The following is a 17752-nucleotide window of genomic DNA, read 5'->3' on the forward strand; positions in this document are numbered from 1 at the left end:
TGGGGTTACACAGCTTATAGCAATATCATTATGCTATTCTGGGGATCCCAGGACCTCGTGCATGCTAAGCAGGCATTGCACGACTTAATTACACCAAAACTCTGCAAACAGCTTCTTAATACAGTATCATGAAAATATGTTTGCTGTACGTTAGTATTCATCCACAACCCAAATTTTGTGACTTTTTGTTGTTGCTTGCTATGGTTCTGGGGATGGAACACCACACAAGTATTTGATCTAATATACCCCTGGCTCTACAATCTGGGGTTTGCTTTTTTTAATGATTTGCACGGGGGGCACATGTGCCACAATGTCACCTGGGAACTGCAGATTGAACTCAGGTTGCCAGGCTTTTACCTGATGAACAGCCTCATCTGTCCAACCTGAGTTTATAATTATTACTGTTTTTTCCAAGACAGGGTTTCTCAGTGTAACAGCCCTGAGCTGACTTGGAACTCACTTTATAGACCAGGCTGGCCTCGAACTCACAGAGATCCTTTTGCCTCTGTTTCCCTGAGTGCTGGGATTAAAGGCGTGTGCCACTATTACCCAGAAAGTTTATAATTATTGCTTCTGTTTCTGGTACAGAGAATTGAGCCCAGGTTCTATGATAAGTGCACTGTGTGCTGTTAAACTGAACTTACATCTTTTTTTTTCTTTTTGGTTTTTTTATGATAGGGTTTCTCTGTAGCTTTGGAGCCTGTCCTGGAACTTGCTTTATATACCAGGATAATTTCCAAATCACAGAGATCCACCTGTCCTGTCTCCCTTTAAAGGTGTGTGCTACCACTGCCTGGCCTATATACTTTTTTTGAGATAGGATCTCCTGTAGTCTAGGCTAGCCTCAATTTAGCAGGATTACAAATATGTGACTATGTTGATTTGGATGCAAATGGCCCCTATGGGCTCATAGGGTGTGGCAGTATTAGTAGGTAGGGCCTTGTTGGAGTAGATGTGACCTTGTTGAAGGAAATGTGTCACTATCGAGGTGGGTATTGAGGTTTCATTATGCTCAAGTCATGCCCAGTGTGGCAGTGCACTTCCTGTTGCCTATGGATCAAGATACAGAACTCTTAGCTCCTTCTCCAGCACCATGTCTGCCTACATGCTGCCATGCTTCCTGCTAGTCTTCCCGCCATGATGACAATGGACTAAAACTCTGAAACTGTAAGCCAGTGCCAATTGTTTTCCTTCTTAAGAGTTGCCGTGGCCGTGGTGTCTCTTCACAGCAGTAAAAGCCTAAGTAAGTCAGCCATTTGTTTTATTTCCCTAAGCACAATGTATCAGGTTTTGTCTGTCCAATTCCTTCCAATGTTTATGGGTATATTGACTTGTGATAGTGATCTTTGCCGAATAGGATAAAAAAGTATCATGTAATTATTCATTTTTGATTACAAATGAGATTCAGTAATTTTGCTGATCTTTATTTGCAAATATTCTGAATCTCTGTTGGGATGTTCAACTTTTTCGTATAGAATTCTGAGTGAATTTGATGATTGCTGAGGTTTTTTTTTTCTAAATTGGGAGCATGTGTCTCAAATTCTGTGCCTACACCACTTGCAAAGCTCACTGAATTTGAGGGTGAAACCCATTCTTTCAGACTCAGCTGAATTTGTTCTTTAGCTGTAGGAACACCGTTAGCTAGTAGCATACCACTGTTTTTGTGATAATGTGATTTTCATCGTTATCCTTTTTTTGTTTTATTTGACTTAGGGCTTTGTGTAGGTTAGTCTACCCTCAAATTCATATAGTGGTGGCTGGCCTTAAATTGGTATATAACCCAGGTATTAAGCCTGTGTGGTTGCTTGTCTCCCAAAAACTTGGACTTACTGAGGTATCATGCTTGACATATACCATTGACCTTTTTTTTGGTCTTTGGAGACAGGGTTTCTCTGTGTAACATTCTTAACTGTCCTGGAGCAGGACCTGGCTGGCCTCTAACTCACAGAGATCCCTCTGCCTCCTAAATGCTGGGATTAAAGGTGTGCACCACCACCATCCAGCTACCATTAACTTCTAAAAGCTAACATTCTTCTGTTGTGAGCCAGAGTTCCTGATATAAGGATCCCTATTTCATTTTTCCTAAGCCATATGTTATATTCTCTTAAGGTGAAAACATCCCAGATATAGAATTCTGGGGAATATTTAATGTTGTGATTGTAGATGGAAACCCTTTGATAAGTTTATGGGAGAGCATCCGTGTCTATAATAGAAAATAGAAGTCTAAAGTCTTAAAGCATACTAGTGAATAGATATTGCCTTTCTGTGGTTAATAGAACAGAGTGAATCAGCTAAAACATTCTGTGTGTGTGTGTGTGTGTGTGTGTGCGTGTGTGCGTGTGTGCGTGTGTGTATGTGTGTATGTGCACATGCACACGGACGCATGTGTACACACACCTGTTCGTATATGGATGCATGTGTGTGGAGGTCAGAAGACAACCTTGATCCCCTCCTTTCACCTGGGATTAAAGGCGTGCGCCACCACCGGCTTATCAGCCTTGTTTTTAAGCTCGACAATTACAGTTCATGTTGAGTATTCCCTTAGGAATGATAGGCTTGTAAGCACCTGTAACCCATGAGCCCATAGATGCATGTGCCTGAAGATGTAGCTGGTGTCTAGCCTTGAGTTCCACTGCTGTTAGTACAATTTTGCTGCTTTTCTTTGTGGGGGCTGAGCAATCTACTTTTTTGCTCCTTTTCACAACTTTGTGGGCACTTGACCAGCATGTAGGAACAAGTTGACAGTTTTTAAGTGATAATACTAGTTTTTGTAAGGAAAGAATAATTTATCCTGAACCAAATAATACTAGTTTTCTTTCTTTTTTGAGATAAAGAGCATTTGTAATCTTGCCAGTATAACATTTTTTTTTTCTAAAATGGTCTCACTATGTTGTAGACCAAGCTGACTTCGAACTCATAGATATCCTCCCACCTCTGTCTTCTCTCCTAAGTGCTGAGGTTGAAGGCTTGCATCTACTCCTAACACTTTAGTTTTCTATTAGCAATAATCATGTCCCAGTAAACTTTATTGGCTGTGATACTATTACTGAACAAAGCTAGCATTATTTTCAAATCATTGATTACTACATTCTGGGTCTTGATCATTAGTATGCTCTAATACGGTAGCAATATTATGGCTTATATCCCTTTTTTGTTCTTTTTTTCCCTTTCAAATAACCTTTATTTTACATCTCTTAATAAAAATTTAGGAGAAAAACTTTTGTGTTGTCTGTAAACAGAAAAATGGCAGGGTTTTTTTGTTTCTGTATGTCTCAACCTACTTCCTTTTTTTTCTCCAGGTTAGCAGTCTTCTATTCTTAGCACCTGCCCATAGTTTTATTCACAGAGCTGACTAGGATGTGTGTGTCTGTGTACACATGTGTATTTTACTTTTTTGAGGGGGAGACAGGATTTTATGTGATCAGGTTTATTTTGAACTCACCATGTAACAGGCTGCACTTGAACTCCTGCTTCTACCTCCCAAGTGCTAAGATTGCAGGCATGCGCCATTAATCCCAGCATTTCATGTGTGTTTTAAACCACCTATATTGCCATTATAAAGTACTTCAAATCCATCATAAAAGCATGCACCATTTCTTGCTGCTCCATTTCATTTCATTATTGACTTCCATGGTATAGTTTTTCCCAATCATTATTTCCCTCAAGATTTCCAATTGCCTTCCCCCTTTTGGCAAAGGTTTCTTTGACATTGTGCTCCCTGCTTTTCTCAATTTCTGGTTACCCAGTACAAAGCCTGAATATATTGATACAGAGAAGTCTTAAATTATCTCAGCATACATTATTGCTCCTTGGATCTTTTCCTTCTTTTCTTTCTTTTATTTTTTAACATGCAAAGCCATTCTGTAACCTTTCGCCAATAGGCATATACCCAATTTTCTTCTATATTCACAATTTTCTGCTTTTATAGAATTATGCTTCCCTCCGGTCCCTTCCCAGCCTTTATTTCACGTGACTCCTTACTTTACTGTTACCTTCTTCCAACCCCGGGTTTGTTTGTTTTGGTGTGTGTGTGTGTGTGTGTGTGTGTGTGTGTGTGTGTATTGCACTCACATATGTGTGAGAGAGAGACACACACAAAGTGCATGACCAAGTACAACTTTTTAGAGTTGTTTCCATCCTTTGCCTTTTATATCAGTTATCAGGATTTAACTCTGGCCACAGAATTGTGTGGAAGAAGCACTTTAACCTACCAAGCCATGCTAGGTGGTGGTGGCGCATGCCTTTAATTCCAGCACCTCGGAATGCAGAGGCAGGCGGGTGAGTTCAAGGCCAGCCTAGTCTACAGAGCTAGTTCTAGGACAGGCTCCAAAGTGTAGTGGGGAGCGGTGGGCTGCGTTCAGGCCACCCTGGGTCCCGCATGACTAGCTTATGCCCCGAAATAATTACACGGAAACTGTATTCTTTTAAATACTGCTTGGCCCATTAGTTCCAGCCTCTTATTGGCTAGCTCTTACATATTGATCTAACCCATTTCTAATAATCTGTGTAGCCCACGAGGTGGCTTACCAGGGAAGATCTTAACCTGCTGCTGTGTCGGGTGGGAGAATCATGGCGACTCACTGACTCGGCTTCTTTCTCCCAGCATTCTCTGTTCTGTCTACTCCGCCTACCTAATTTTCTGTCCTATCAGGCCAAGCAGTTTTCTTTATTAGTTAACCAATGAAAGCAACAGATAAGATACAAGACCTACCTCCATCACCAAAGTCACAGAGAAACCTTGTCTCGGAAAAAAAAAACCACCTATTGAGCCATTTTTACCTCCCCCCACCCCCAGGTTTCTCTTGAGTCACTTCTCTGTCACTTTTAGCTTATCTGATATCTCTTATTTTGGTGCCCTTCTACATCTTATAACGTTATATTTAGTATTCATTCAAATACCGGCTTTTCAAACCTGTGTAACCTAAATCAACAGCATGCAATTGGTCCCTGAGAAAGTGAAGTCTCCTTTTATTTATTTATTTATTTTTGAGACAAGGTCTTAAACTCATCTTGAACTCATCGCCTTTCTGCCCTAGACTCCAGAATGCCAGGATTACATGAATGTGCCACTATATTATCCACTTAAAGTCTCCTCTTTGAAGCTTCACACAGAGATACTTCTGTAGAATGACAAAGTTCCACTATTTGGAATGGGATAAATAATTGAACCTCACAAAATTTCTGTCACTGCTAAATAAGACTAGATCTTTAATTTTATATGTTTTGATCATCTCAAGATATGTAATATTACCTCAGGGACAATGAGTTTCATGATTTTGTTTATGCTGACCATTCTTCAGGATAATTACAGAGTTGAAAATGCTTAGTCTTCTGATCTACACTGAAGAGTGTAGTAATAGGGGCGGCGGGGCTGCGTCCCCAACACCCCAGCCGCCTGCTCGGCTAGCTTATGCCCCAAAATAATTACACGGACACTGTATTCATTTAAACACTGCTTGGCCCATTCTCTTCTAGGCTTATTCTCGCATATTAATTTAGCCCATTTCTAATCATCTGTGTGTAGCACCCCAAGGTGCGCTTACCGGGAAGATTCTAGCCTATGTCCATCCTGGGTCGGAGCTTCATCCCGGGAGCGGGGCATGGTGTCTCTCTCAGGCGTCTGCCCCCGAGAGGAGAGCTGTTGAGTCTGAGCTCACTTCCTCTTCCTCCCAGCGTTCTGTTCTGTTTACTCCTCCCACCTATCTCTAACCAATAAGATGGGCCAAGGCAGTTCCTTTATTAGCCAATGACCTTCCTCCATCAGAAGAGGTCTCTTACTAAATGGGAAGAACTCACAATCTTCAAGGCAACCCAACTCATTTTGTACCACACTTGCTTGTTTGAAAGTTGATTTATATATGAGGCTAAAATGTATTTGTTATGAGCCAGCCAGAGGACTCATCACAAAAGCATTTGTTGCCAAACCTGATGATCTGATTTTTATCTTTGGAGATCACATGGTAGAAGAAGAAAACTGGGTCCTGTGAGTGGTCCTCTGACCTGTGGCACATACCCTGCTGTGTGTGTGTATTTGTTTGCATGTGCGTGTCTGTGCAAATTTTAAAATGCAAAAAATAAAATACTAAATATATCCATTGGCTTTAATTCCACCGTGAGGGTAAAGATACATGGAATTTGAATTGCTTTTCCACATGCTAATCATTCCTCCTTTTAGGATAAATAGTCTTGGCTTTTTCAACTATTCCTCATATGATAATATCTTTTTTTTTTGGTTTTTTGAGACAGGGTTTCTCTGTAGCTTTGGGGCCTGTCCTGGAACTCGCTCTTGTAGACCAGGCTGACCTTGAACTCACAGAGATCCGCCTACCTCTGCCTCCCAAGTGCTGGGATTAAAGGCGTGCGCCACCACTGCCCGGCATATGATAATATCTTGATTGTTCTTCTGAGGACATGAATATTTGTCAGTGTTCCTCCAAAAATGTGTTTGGAACTGGAGGTAGTATTCATTATGCTGAATTGGATGTAAATGTTCCACATCTGGACACTAACACAGTCTGAAGGCTGTGAGTTTTTTAGCAGCCATGTAATGTTGGCTTGTAATGAATTTGCAATTAACTAAAATCCCAAGGTTTTAAACTGGAAGTTTGCATTTATATGACTTCATTCTAAACCATTTCTTCATTTTCCTTAGTTATACAACAATTTTAAAATATATATATAAATTTTACATATTTATTAAAGTTTTTCTTGCTTGCTTATCAAATAGACTTTTGTTTCTTTGAATTTCTTGCTTAATCATCTAGCTTATGCTGAGTCAACAAAGAACTTTGAACATTATTGTCAGAATGTTTTCAAACATCTGGAAAATGCTAGTCAAAAGTATCTAAAACTGTGTTCCAAAAAGTTGCTCAGAGACAGATAAAAGTCAGCTCTTAAGGGATATATGAATACTAGTGAAAATTGGCAAGGCCACACAAGTCTGAAATTTATTGTCATCTTTCAAGAGAGGCATTTTTTAAATATTACTCAAAAGGAAATTAATGTTCTATGACATAATGTGTTAACATAGTGCCCAAAGTTCTGCATAAGTCTTCCCAAGATCCCAAAAAATTAGTGTCTAGAGGCACACAAGACATCATGTCCGCCGGGCGATGGTGGCACACGCCTTTAATCCCAGCACTCGGGAGGCAGAGGCAGGCGGATCTCTCTGAGTTCGATACCAGCCTGGTCTACAGAGCTAGTTCCAGGACAGGTTCCAAAGCCACAGAGAAACCCTGTCTCGAAAAATAAAAAAAAAAAAAAACAGACATCATGACCATTCTGAGGTGTGTGTGTATTTGTGTTTTCAGAAGGGCCTTATTATGTAGCCCAGGCTGGTCTCTAATTCAGTGTCCCCTACCTCAGCCCTCTGTAGTCTTTAATATATATGTATATGTGTGTATATATTCTTTAATATATATGTATACATAGTTTGTTTCTTCAAATGATTTTTTCATGTGCATTGGTTTTTTTGCCTGCATATATGTCTGTATAAGGGTATTGAATCCCCTAGAAATGGGATTACAGACAACTGTGAGGTGTTGGAAAATGAACCCTGGTCTTCTGGAAGAGCAACCAGTGCTCTTAATTGCTGAGCCATCTTTCTAGCCCTTAAAATATATTTTTAATTGACACAGTAATTATGTGTATATGATACAGTGTCACAAGTTTCACTACATGGGAAATATATACTGAATCATATCAGTAATATTCATTATCATTTCAGACATTTATTTTCTTTGAATTCAGAATATTCAAAACTTGTCTATTAATTAAAGTATCTGGTTAGTTATTTTCATCCATAGTTTTTCTAGTTTACTACAGAACATTAGTAATCAGGACTGAGTAGTTGGCTAAGTAAGGAAACCATTTGCATGCAAGTATGAGGACCTAAGTTTTGATTCCCAGGGCCCAAATAAATGCTGGGTGGACATAGTGGCATACCTTTAATTCCAGGAGGAGACAGGCTTTGGCAGGGCATGCTGGCTGACAGACTGGACATTATCAGTATGCCTACGTTTTATTTAGAGATCTTGTCTCAACAGTTAAGATGGAAGGGAAATTGGGGGTGATTCCCAACACCAGCATTAGGCTTCCACATGCACAGGCCTGCACTTGCATATTCACCCACACACATGAAACAGGAAAAAGAAAAGAAAAAATTCCTTGTCCTGCAGGGCTTGGTGGTACATGCCTGTAATCCCAGGTCTCTGGAGGCTTGGGCAGTGAATATGAGGTCAGCTTGGATATGTAGTGAAACTCTGTGTCCAAACAAAATGGAAAAAAGTAAGTCACTTCTGTTCAACTATACCCTTGTGCCCATTAACCTTTTAGCTTCCACATATGTACCTAACGTGTTTTAATTCACATAATTTCATCCAGTTCTATTCATGTTTCTGCCAGTGGTAGAATTTTAATCTTTTTAATGCTAAATAGTATTTTGTATCCATATACTATATTTTCTTTGTCTGTTCAACAATGGTTACCTAAAGCTGATTCCTCATACAAACAGTACTATATTAAATGTGCAAATACAGGTAATCTCTTCAGCATACTGATTTCACTTCCCTGGATGTATGCCCAGTGGTGAGACTGCTAGATGCTGAGTTAGAGCTGCCTCTGCTTTGTTTGTTTTTGAGATTGTGTTTCACAGGCTGGCCTAAAATTTGTTATGTAGCTGAGAATGAGCTTGATATTCTGATCCTCTACCTCAGGAGTTCTGAGATTACTACATGGGAAATATGTACTATACAGAAATATATATATATATATATATATATATATATATATATATATACAGATTATTGTACCACCGCACCCAGTTTAAGTAGTGCTAAGAATTAAACCCAGGGATAGGTAAGTACTCTACTACATTAGCAACATCCCCATCATTGTCTAGTTGGTTTTGAAACTTATTTTTAATTATGTGCGCGCACATGTGTGTACCTGTAAGTGTGGGCATGTAAGTGTAGGTGCCCAAGGAGGTTGGAGATGTTAGATCCTGTGAAAGTGAAGTTACGATGATTGTGAGCAGCCTGATGTGGATATAGATGCTGGGAACTGAACTCGGGTGCTCTGCAAGAGCAGTAAATGCTCTTAACTGCTAAGCCACCTCCCCAAACCCCAACTCTGTCTTATTTTTGAAGAGACTCCATTTAGGGGCTAGAGAGATGGCCCAGTGCATTGCCAAGGCAGAAACTGGCTAGATCAGCCCAGTCAGTGAGAGATTTTGCCTTAACAAAGTAGAGAATAGTAGAGAATAATAGATATCCATGCACATGCATGTATACCAGGCACACATATTTATATAAAAATCAAAAGGGTGGTAATGGCGCACGCCTTTAATCTCAGCACTTGGGAGGCAGGCAGATGTCTGTGAGTTCAAGGCCAACCTGATCTACAGAGTGAGTTTCAGTATAGCTAAAGCTACATAGTGAGGCCCTTTCTTGAAAAACTGAAACAAAACAATAACAACAAAATAAAAGCAAAAAGAACCTCCATTTTGTTTTTCATAATGGCTGTGCTAGCTTACATTCCTCTTTGCAGGTCCCTTTTTTCATATTTTCAGCAACATATGTTGGTTTTTGTCTTTCAAATAATAGCTATTCTAATAGGTGTGAGGTGATACCTCATTGTGGCTTTAATTTGCATTCTCCTGGTATTTGATGTGATGGTTGGCTATTTGTAAATCCTCCTTAGAGAAATATCCAGATATGTATTCATTTTTACATCAAAATTTTCATTTTTGCAGTTATTTGAGTTTTAGCCATTTGTTTATTTTTCATTTGACAAATATACTGAGGACAGTATGGCATTGTGGAAGATTCTGGAGAAGCAGAACCAGGTTTGTCTTGTAGGTGGGGTAACCACATGTTCTTTTGACTGCTGTGCCTAAGGTGACTATGATTTCCACTTTGTAGTACTTGTGCAATTAATAGTAGCATCATTTTGCAATTTACTGAGTTAGAGGACAAACTATCTTACCACTCTTCCCATGATGTAGCTGATTCCTTTTGGTGTGTTAGTTGGGCTAAACATTACATAATTGTAATTGGACAATTCTAATGAGGCTGCTAAATTCTCTCCCATTTAAACAGACTGTTCCTTGACCAACGGAAAATGATAGCAAAAGTAATTTCAATTAATATCCGTAAATATTAAGCCATTATCTGCCTGGCAGTTTTGGGTATATGGGGTGTGTATACATAAAATAAGGAGTGGTCTATTTCCAGCAAAATGGGCTCTGGACATGAAAATGAGGAAGCATTTAATATCCTTAACATGATGGACCCAATTTTGTGAATACTTTCTTTGTTTGCTTAATACTTTTATTCTATGAGAATTTTATACATTGCATTTTGGTCATTGTCACCTACCTTTCCATCTCCTCCCAGATTCACCATGCGACTTTGTCTTTTTTAAATTTGTGCTTCCTATATATTCTTGGGTATGACATTCACTAGAGCACTCTTTTTTTTTTGCTAAGCAAGAAAGCAAAAATATATTTTAAATTAATCCATGAACATTCTAAGCGTTCATTTCTTTTTAAATAGTAAAAATGAACTTTGATTCCTTGAATATGAAATGATTCATTATAACAATTATGCATAGTCTTTATTTAATAATCTGCATATTTTATGCTACTTTCATGTCTTTCCTAATTAATGACTTCACGGGTTTAATATTTATAATTTTTCTGTGCATAATTTACATAGTTATATAAAATGAGTGATTAAGATTAGTAATTCTGCTCTGTTTGTTTACATATTGTTTTCTATCAAAAGAGAAAATGGGACTGAGATAGAGGCTCATTTGTAGAGTGCGCTTGCCTAAAATGCAAAAAGCCCTGAGATGGATATCCAAGACTGTAATAAATAAGAGAGAGAAACAGGCTGGAACTGTGTTAGAGCAGGTGTCTGGCATTATGTGAAGCCTTGCCACTGAAAAGAGAAACCAAAAGCATCAGATTTTAAAGCTCAAGTAGCTTGGTAATGTAAGGCTCTAGTGTTTAGAATTAAAGTGTGCCTTAGTAATTGTGCCATTGTTTTTAATGTTATCACTGGATTATTTGTTAGTGCTTAGTATCAGAAATAAGTTCCTTATGTTATGTGCTTGGGATTTCCTAATGCAATGTTCTCTTTTTAGAAAAGGTGGTCAAGTCCTCTTTTCAAGAGAAGATGACTTTTAACAGTTTGGAAGGATCTAGAACTTGTGTACCTGCAGACACCAATAAGGATGAAGAATTTGTAGAAGAGTTTAATAGATTAAAAACGTTTGCTACCTTTCCAAGTAGTAGTCCTGTTTCAGCATCAACATTGGCACGGGCAGGGTTTCTTTATACTGGTGAAGGAGATACTGTGCAGTGCTTTAGTTGTCATGCATCAGTAGATAGATGGCAATATGGAGACTCAGCTGTTGGAAGACACAGGAAAATATCCCCAAATTGCAGATTTATCAATGGTTTTTATTTTGAAAACAGTGCCACACAGTCTACAAATCCTGGTGTCCAAAATGGCCAGTACAAAGCTGAAAACTATGTGGGAAACAGAAATCATTTTGCTCTTGACAGACCATCTGAGACTCAAGCTGATTATCTTTTGAGAACTGGACAGGTTGTAGATATTTCAGACACCATATTCCCGAGGAACCCTGCCATGTGTAGTGAAGAAGCCAGACTGAAGTCATTTCAGAACTGGCCAGACTATGCCCATATAACCCCCAGAGAGTTAGCTAGTGCTGGCCTCTACTACACAGGGATTGATGATCAAGTGCAGTGTTTTTGTTGTGGTGGAAAACTGAAAAATTGGGAGCCCTGTGACCGTGCCTGGTCAGAACACAGGAGACACTTTCCCAACTGCTTCTTTGTTTTGGGCCGGAATGTTAATGTTCGAAGTGAATCTGGTGTGAGTTCTGATAGGAATTTCCCAAATTCGACAATTTCTCCAAGAAATCCAACCATGGCAGAATATGAAGCACGGATCATTACTTTTGGAACATGGATATACTCAGTTAACAAGGAGCAGCTTGCAAGAGCTGGATTTTATGCTTTAGGTAAACTTAACCAATACATTACTTTCCAACTGTCATAGGGCCCTTAAAAAGAAAATCATTGTCTTTAGTCTTCTGAACTGATAAATATTTAGGTATAAGTTTTCAGTATTGTTTATCATCAGTATCATTTTCTGAACTCATATGTTAACTCTTTAATGTAACTACTAAATTTATGTTAAAGGCTATGCAATTATGAGTCAAATGTGTTCATATAATTGTTTGGGGGTAGAATTGAGAGAAAAAATATTTATTCCTGATAGATAATGAATGGGTCTAATAGTAATAATAGCTACCATTTATTGAACATCTCTGTGTGCTTCAAATACCTATTACATGGATTTTTCTCTAAGCTTTAACTACAACCCTATAAAAAGAGTTAACAGAGAAGTTAGTTTGGTTCATGGTAAATTGACATCAAGCTAACCATGGTGCCACACACCTATAATTCCAGCAATCCATAGGTTAAGGTAGGAAGATCAGCCTGAGTTTGAGGGCAGTTTGAGCTTCATCATGATACCCTCTCTCAGAAAGCCAACCACAAAATTACCATCTACCTTTAAAGCATACACTACATGTTTGAAAGCTACCCGGTATTATGCCTTATTGCTTCAGAACAATTTTGAAACAGTTCCTGTAGATATCTCAAGAAAATCCAGTATTGTGGTGGCTTCTAGGAATATTTTATATCTACATGCCTGGCCCATTTATTTTAAGATTAAATAATGCCAAATTCAAATATAAATTATTTCAAATCTTTTCATTTATCTAACATAGTAATCTTAAAGGTCATTTTCATGTCAGAGGGCTCTATCCTCGAAGACACTTGTAATTTATGCTGAGTTTTATTGTTTTTAACATTTGGAATATAACTTGTACAAATTTCAGTTTGATGAAGTAAGTATAATAGTTATGACCTAAATGACATACACTAGAATGTAACAATTATAGTTTCTAGCATTAAAAAGTTTGATTTTACTTTTGTAGTCTTCTACAAAGCACCTCATATTGAGATGGTGAATTTAGTATGTATTTCCCCTCAAATGACAGAGATCATATCTAGATAGAATGTGAATGTCTTCTTTTAAGCCATGAAATTCTTACGTAACATAGACACCCCTTAAATATTAGCACGGGCATTTTTCTGAAAACATCTCCTTGCACAAATACACATAGTTTTACTTGTCTGTTTTCTTAGGTGAAGGTGATAAAGTGAAATGCTTTCACTGTGGAGGAGGGCTCACAGATTGGAAGCCAAATGAAGACCCTTGGGAACAGCATGCTAAATGGTTTCCAGGGTAAGATTCTTAATCGCTCATTCAGTAATAGGCAAGTTGGACAATGTTCAGTGGAAAGATTTGAATTACTTTTTACCTCAACTATTTTTTGCCTTCACTAGGCTTGAAATTCACACCAGGTTTATAGAAACAGGGTCACCTACTTTGTAGGCAAAAAAAAAAAGAAAAACCACAGAAGACTTCTGGTAACCAAAAACAATCACTGTTCCTATATCATATGATACTTAGATGGTCTGTTTCTAAACACCAAATTATAAAAATGTGTACATTTTATTTATTATACTATAGAAAAATGTATGCCTTTCATTTAGAAGTAGGCTCTTTGGAAAATGGCCTGAGCCCATGGTACCATGAGAAGTCCTGAATATTATTATTTATTATTTGTGTTTTGTTTGGTTTTAACTTGAATCAAAGTCTCAAATTAGCTGAGGTTGGCCTAAATTCACGATGTTTTCCAGGCTACCCTCCATCTTGAAACCCTCTAGTTGTTTCATGTTCCTTTGTCATCTTGCCTCTGTAAAATATAGTACTCAGCTATATAAGTTGTATGAGTTTATAATATAAAAATAATCCAACTTAAATCTTTGGATGATTCATTTGAAATGAATCTTCCTTAAACTACCTTAAAATTAAATGAGAAAATAAAAGCTAAGATTTTTAAGTATTCACTATTGACTAAAAAAAAGATTTACCATTTTGAACTTATGAAAAGTGTTGGCTAGGTGTTGGTGGCCCATGCATTTAACCCCAGCACTCAGGAGGCAAAGGCAGGTGGACCTCTTAAATTCAAGGACAGCCTGCTCTATGGAGTTCTAGGACAGCCAGGGTTACCCAGAGAAACCCTGTCTAGTAACCAACACCCCAAAAAGATCAGTGTTGGAGTACTACTTTAATAGCTTCTTTTGTCTGTTTTTAATTTTGAATTTTTGTTTGCATTTTTGTATGTGTGTTTTAAAAATAATGGTCTTGTTATGTAACCTTAATTGGCCTGCAGCTTCCTAAGTAGACTGATCTGGACTTAAGCCTTGTAGCAGTCCTCCAGCTTCTGCCTCTTGAGTATTATAGAGGTGTGGTACCATGCCTGTCTTTTTTATTTTCTTTCTATTTAGAGACAGGATCTCTTGGAGCTCAGGCTAGCAAGAATTCACTATATAGCCAATGATAGTGCTGAAATTCTTATTTTATTGGCTTAACCCCCTAAATGCATAAATTCCAGGTATTTGCCACCATACCTGACTAATAACTTTTTCAACTTTTTTTTTGGGGGGGGGGTCTGGCTATATATAGCCCAGGCTAGCCTGGTTTTCATATGCTGGAATTACAGACATATGCCACCAAAATTGGCTCCTAATTTAGTAACTCTTGCTTAAAAATCGAAAGTTCTAAAATTTATATTATTAGCATGAATAATAGGAGCATTGTTTTAGCCTTGAAATGACAACTGGATAACGAATTGAGTAACAGTTTGCTTTGTGGCTCCCTAGAAACAGTGATGCTGAGGCCTTTAATCTTAGGAGTCTGATAAAATAGATTTCAAGGCCTGTCGCGGTTAGAAAGCACAGTCAAGGCCCTATCTCAAATGAAAAGTTGTATTTTTAAAAGAATAGGGTGATTTGTGCCTGTTCCTGACTATAATCCCAGCACTGGAGGTATATAGGCAGGAGGATTAGAAGTTCAGGGTCATCTTTGGCTACATAGCAAGTTCGAGAATCATAGTTTGGATCACATGAGAACTTGCATGAAAAAAGGAAGGAGGTGGGAATATATATATATATATATGAAAATGATATATAGTTTAAGTGATAGAATGCTTGTTTTGTATGCACATGGCCCTGAATTTAAACCCTAGTACCATGTACAAAAAAGACAATAATAATGAAAAGGTACATTTTTAAATTACCTTTATTTATTTATTACATGGGGTGATGCACATCTTCTTAGTACACGAGTGGAGGGTAGTACAGCTTGCAGGAGTTTGTTCTCTTCCACTGTGTGAGTTCCTGGGATTGAATTCAGAGAGAGATTGGCTTTAGTAATACTTCACTGATTTATCAGTTAGTAGAGTTTAATTTTCTTTAATCTTTTAGGTGTAAATATCTATTGGATGAGAAGGGGCAAGAATATATAAATAATATTCATTTAACCCATTCTCTTGGGGAATCTTTGGTAAGTTGCCTATTATGTATATATGGCTTCAAATTCTATACCATTTGTTTTTCTAAAGATTTCTTCCAGTAAAATGCATGGTATACTCATAATTAATGTGTAGTAAACTTTAAAGCGGAGATACTTGAAGAAAGCTTCTAATTCTTAACTCTGAAGCAAATTTTTGAGAAGATTGGGGTAAAATAATGTATTACTGTGGTCAGAATGGGTGTAAAGAATTTAAAATACTGAAATCATTTAGCCTTCAGAAATTCTGTGTAATGTACTTTGAACTCACAAATTGTTTCTACCTTTTTTTTTAAAAAAAAAAAAAGCATTTCACCCCGTAGACCAGGCTGACCTTGTGAACACACAAGATGTGTCTGCCTTTGTCTCTTGAGTGCTGAGATTTAAAGAATCTGCCACCATACCTGGCAGTTTTCACCTTTAAAAAAAGATTGATTGATTGATCGATCGATTGATTGATTTAGAGAGTGTGTGTTTGTGTGTGTGTACATCATGTGTTATATGTATTGTGCAGGTACTTGAGGAAAACAAAAGAGGGCATCAGATCCCTAGAGCTGGCATTACAGTTACAGGCAGTTGTGAGTTGCCCAATACGGATTCTGGGAACTGAACTCTGGTCTTCTGCAAGAGCAGCTGAGGCATCTCTTTAGTTACCTTTTAGCACATAGTACTTAAAGTTGCAAAAATAGGACTGGAGATATCCATCAATTATACCTTATCTGGCTATCATAAACAATGGCCTGGGACAAAATAAAATGTAAAACATATCTGAATAGATAAATAGGACAAGGGTTCTCAAATCATTAGTAAAATGTGGGAAGAATCCTGGACTGGATTGGGAGTCTAAAATTAACATGATAGTTCTGCCACTGGTTTTTTAGTTTAGTTTGTATTTGTTTCTCCTCCAGGAAGTTGTTTGATCTCATGGGGCCTCAGCTTCTTGCCTGTAGTGTTGTTGAATTAAATATTCCTAACTTCTTCTGTTCTATTAGGCTATGTTCTTGTTAATAGTCATGTTTTAAATTAGAATAAAGCCGTTTTGTTTTAAGTTCATTAATTTTTCAAATTGAAACAATTGCTTTCTACTAAAGTGAATTCTTACCATTCATAATTTTATTTTAGGTAAGAACTGCTGAAAAAACACCTTCACTAACTAAAAGAATCGGTAAATATGCTTATTAAAATGAATCTTTAATTTTGTGGCCAAATTAGTATGTTTAATGAGGTCACTGTAAATCTCAGAAGTTAATGAAGTGCTTATACTTTTATACCATGTATTTCTATAGTGAGGATGTTAATAGGAAGCCAGGTATTGCTGGGCAATGATGGCACATGCTTTTAATCCCAGCACTCAAGAGGCAGAGGTATGTGGATCTCTGTGAGTTCAAGTCCAGCCTGGTCTATAGACTGAGTTCTAGGATAGCCTAAGCTGTTATATAGAGCAACCCTGTCTCAAAAAAACAAAAGAAAGAAAGGAAAGAAAGAAAGAGAGAGAGAGAGAGAAAGAAAGAAAGAAAGAAAACCAGGTGTTGTGGCTTAAATCCATAATACTAGCACTTGGGATATTAAAGCAGGGGAATTCCAAATCTATGGCTAGTTTGGGTTGCATGACATGGGTTTAAAAAAGCTAGGGAGGGAGGAAAACTTGTTTCCACTTATTTATTTATTCATTTATTCATTCATTTAATGTGTATGGGTGTTCAACCTTCACAAATGTCTACCATGTGCATGCCTGGTTCCCCCAAGCAAGAAAAGAATGTCAGATCTCCTGGAACTGCAGTTATAGGTGATTGTAAGCTATAATGTAAGTTCCAAGAACTGAACCCAAGTCCTCTAAAAAAACCAGTACTTTTAACATTTGAGTCATCTCAGTGGTCTACTGTGTAGACCAAACTGGCCTGGATCTCTCTTTTTGCCTCAGTCTTTAAGTAACCCCACACACAGCTAAAGCAGATTCTGTGATGGTGTTTATTGTTTTTCCAGGCTGGTGATTGAGCCCAAAGCCTTTCTAATGATGAGTACTCTGAGCTACAGCTCTAGCAGTTATTCCTACTTTTCAACCAGAGAAACAAGGAGGTTATATGCTCTACTCACAGCCACATTATATGTTTTTGTTGTTGTTGTTGTTTTGTGGTTATTTTTTTTTCCGAGACAGGGTTCTTCTGTGTGTATTCCTGGCTGTCCTGGAACTCACTCTGTAGACCAGATTGGCCACAAACTCAGAGATCTGCCTG

At 37.9% G+C, this 17752-nt stretch overlaps 1 protein-coding gene across 1 annotated transcript in view; it reads left to right on the top strand.

Moving 5' to 3' along the window:
* LOC121439471 (X-linked inhibitor of apoptosis) overlaps positions 1-17752 on the top strand; it is a 46233-nt gene that overhangs the window by 13201 nt on the left and 15280 nt on the right. The window contains exons 2-5 of the mRNA XM_041639965.1: positions 11146-12051; positions 13247-13346; positions 15434-15512; positions 16641-16683. Of these exons, the coding sequence (XP_041495899.1) occupies positions 11178-12051; positions 13247-13346; positions 15434-15512; positions 16641-16683 (1096 nt within the window). The 5' untranslated portion in view covers positions 11146-11177. The remainder of the gene's footprint in view (positions 1-11145; positions 12052-13246; positions 13347-15433; positions 15513-16640; positions 16684-17752) is intronic.

The sequence above is a fragment of the Microtus oregoni genome, unplaced genomic scaffold, assembly GCF_018167655.1.
Source record: "Microtus oregoni isolate MIOR12 unplaced genomic scaffold, Mior012 000061F_ref0000440, whole genome shotgun sequence".
In the NCBI taxonomy this organism is placed as follows: domain Eukaryota; kingdom Metazoa; phylum Chordata; class Mammalia; order Rodentia; family Cricetidae; genus Microtus; species Microtus oregoni.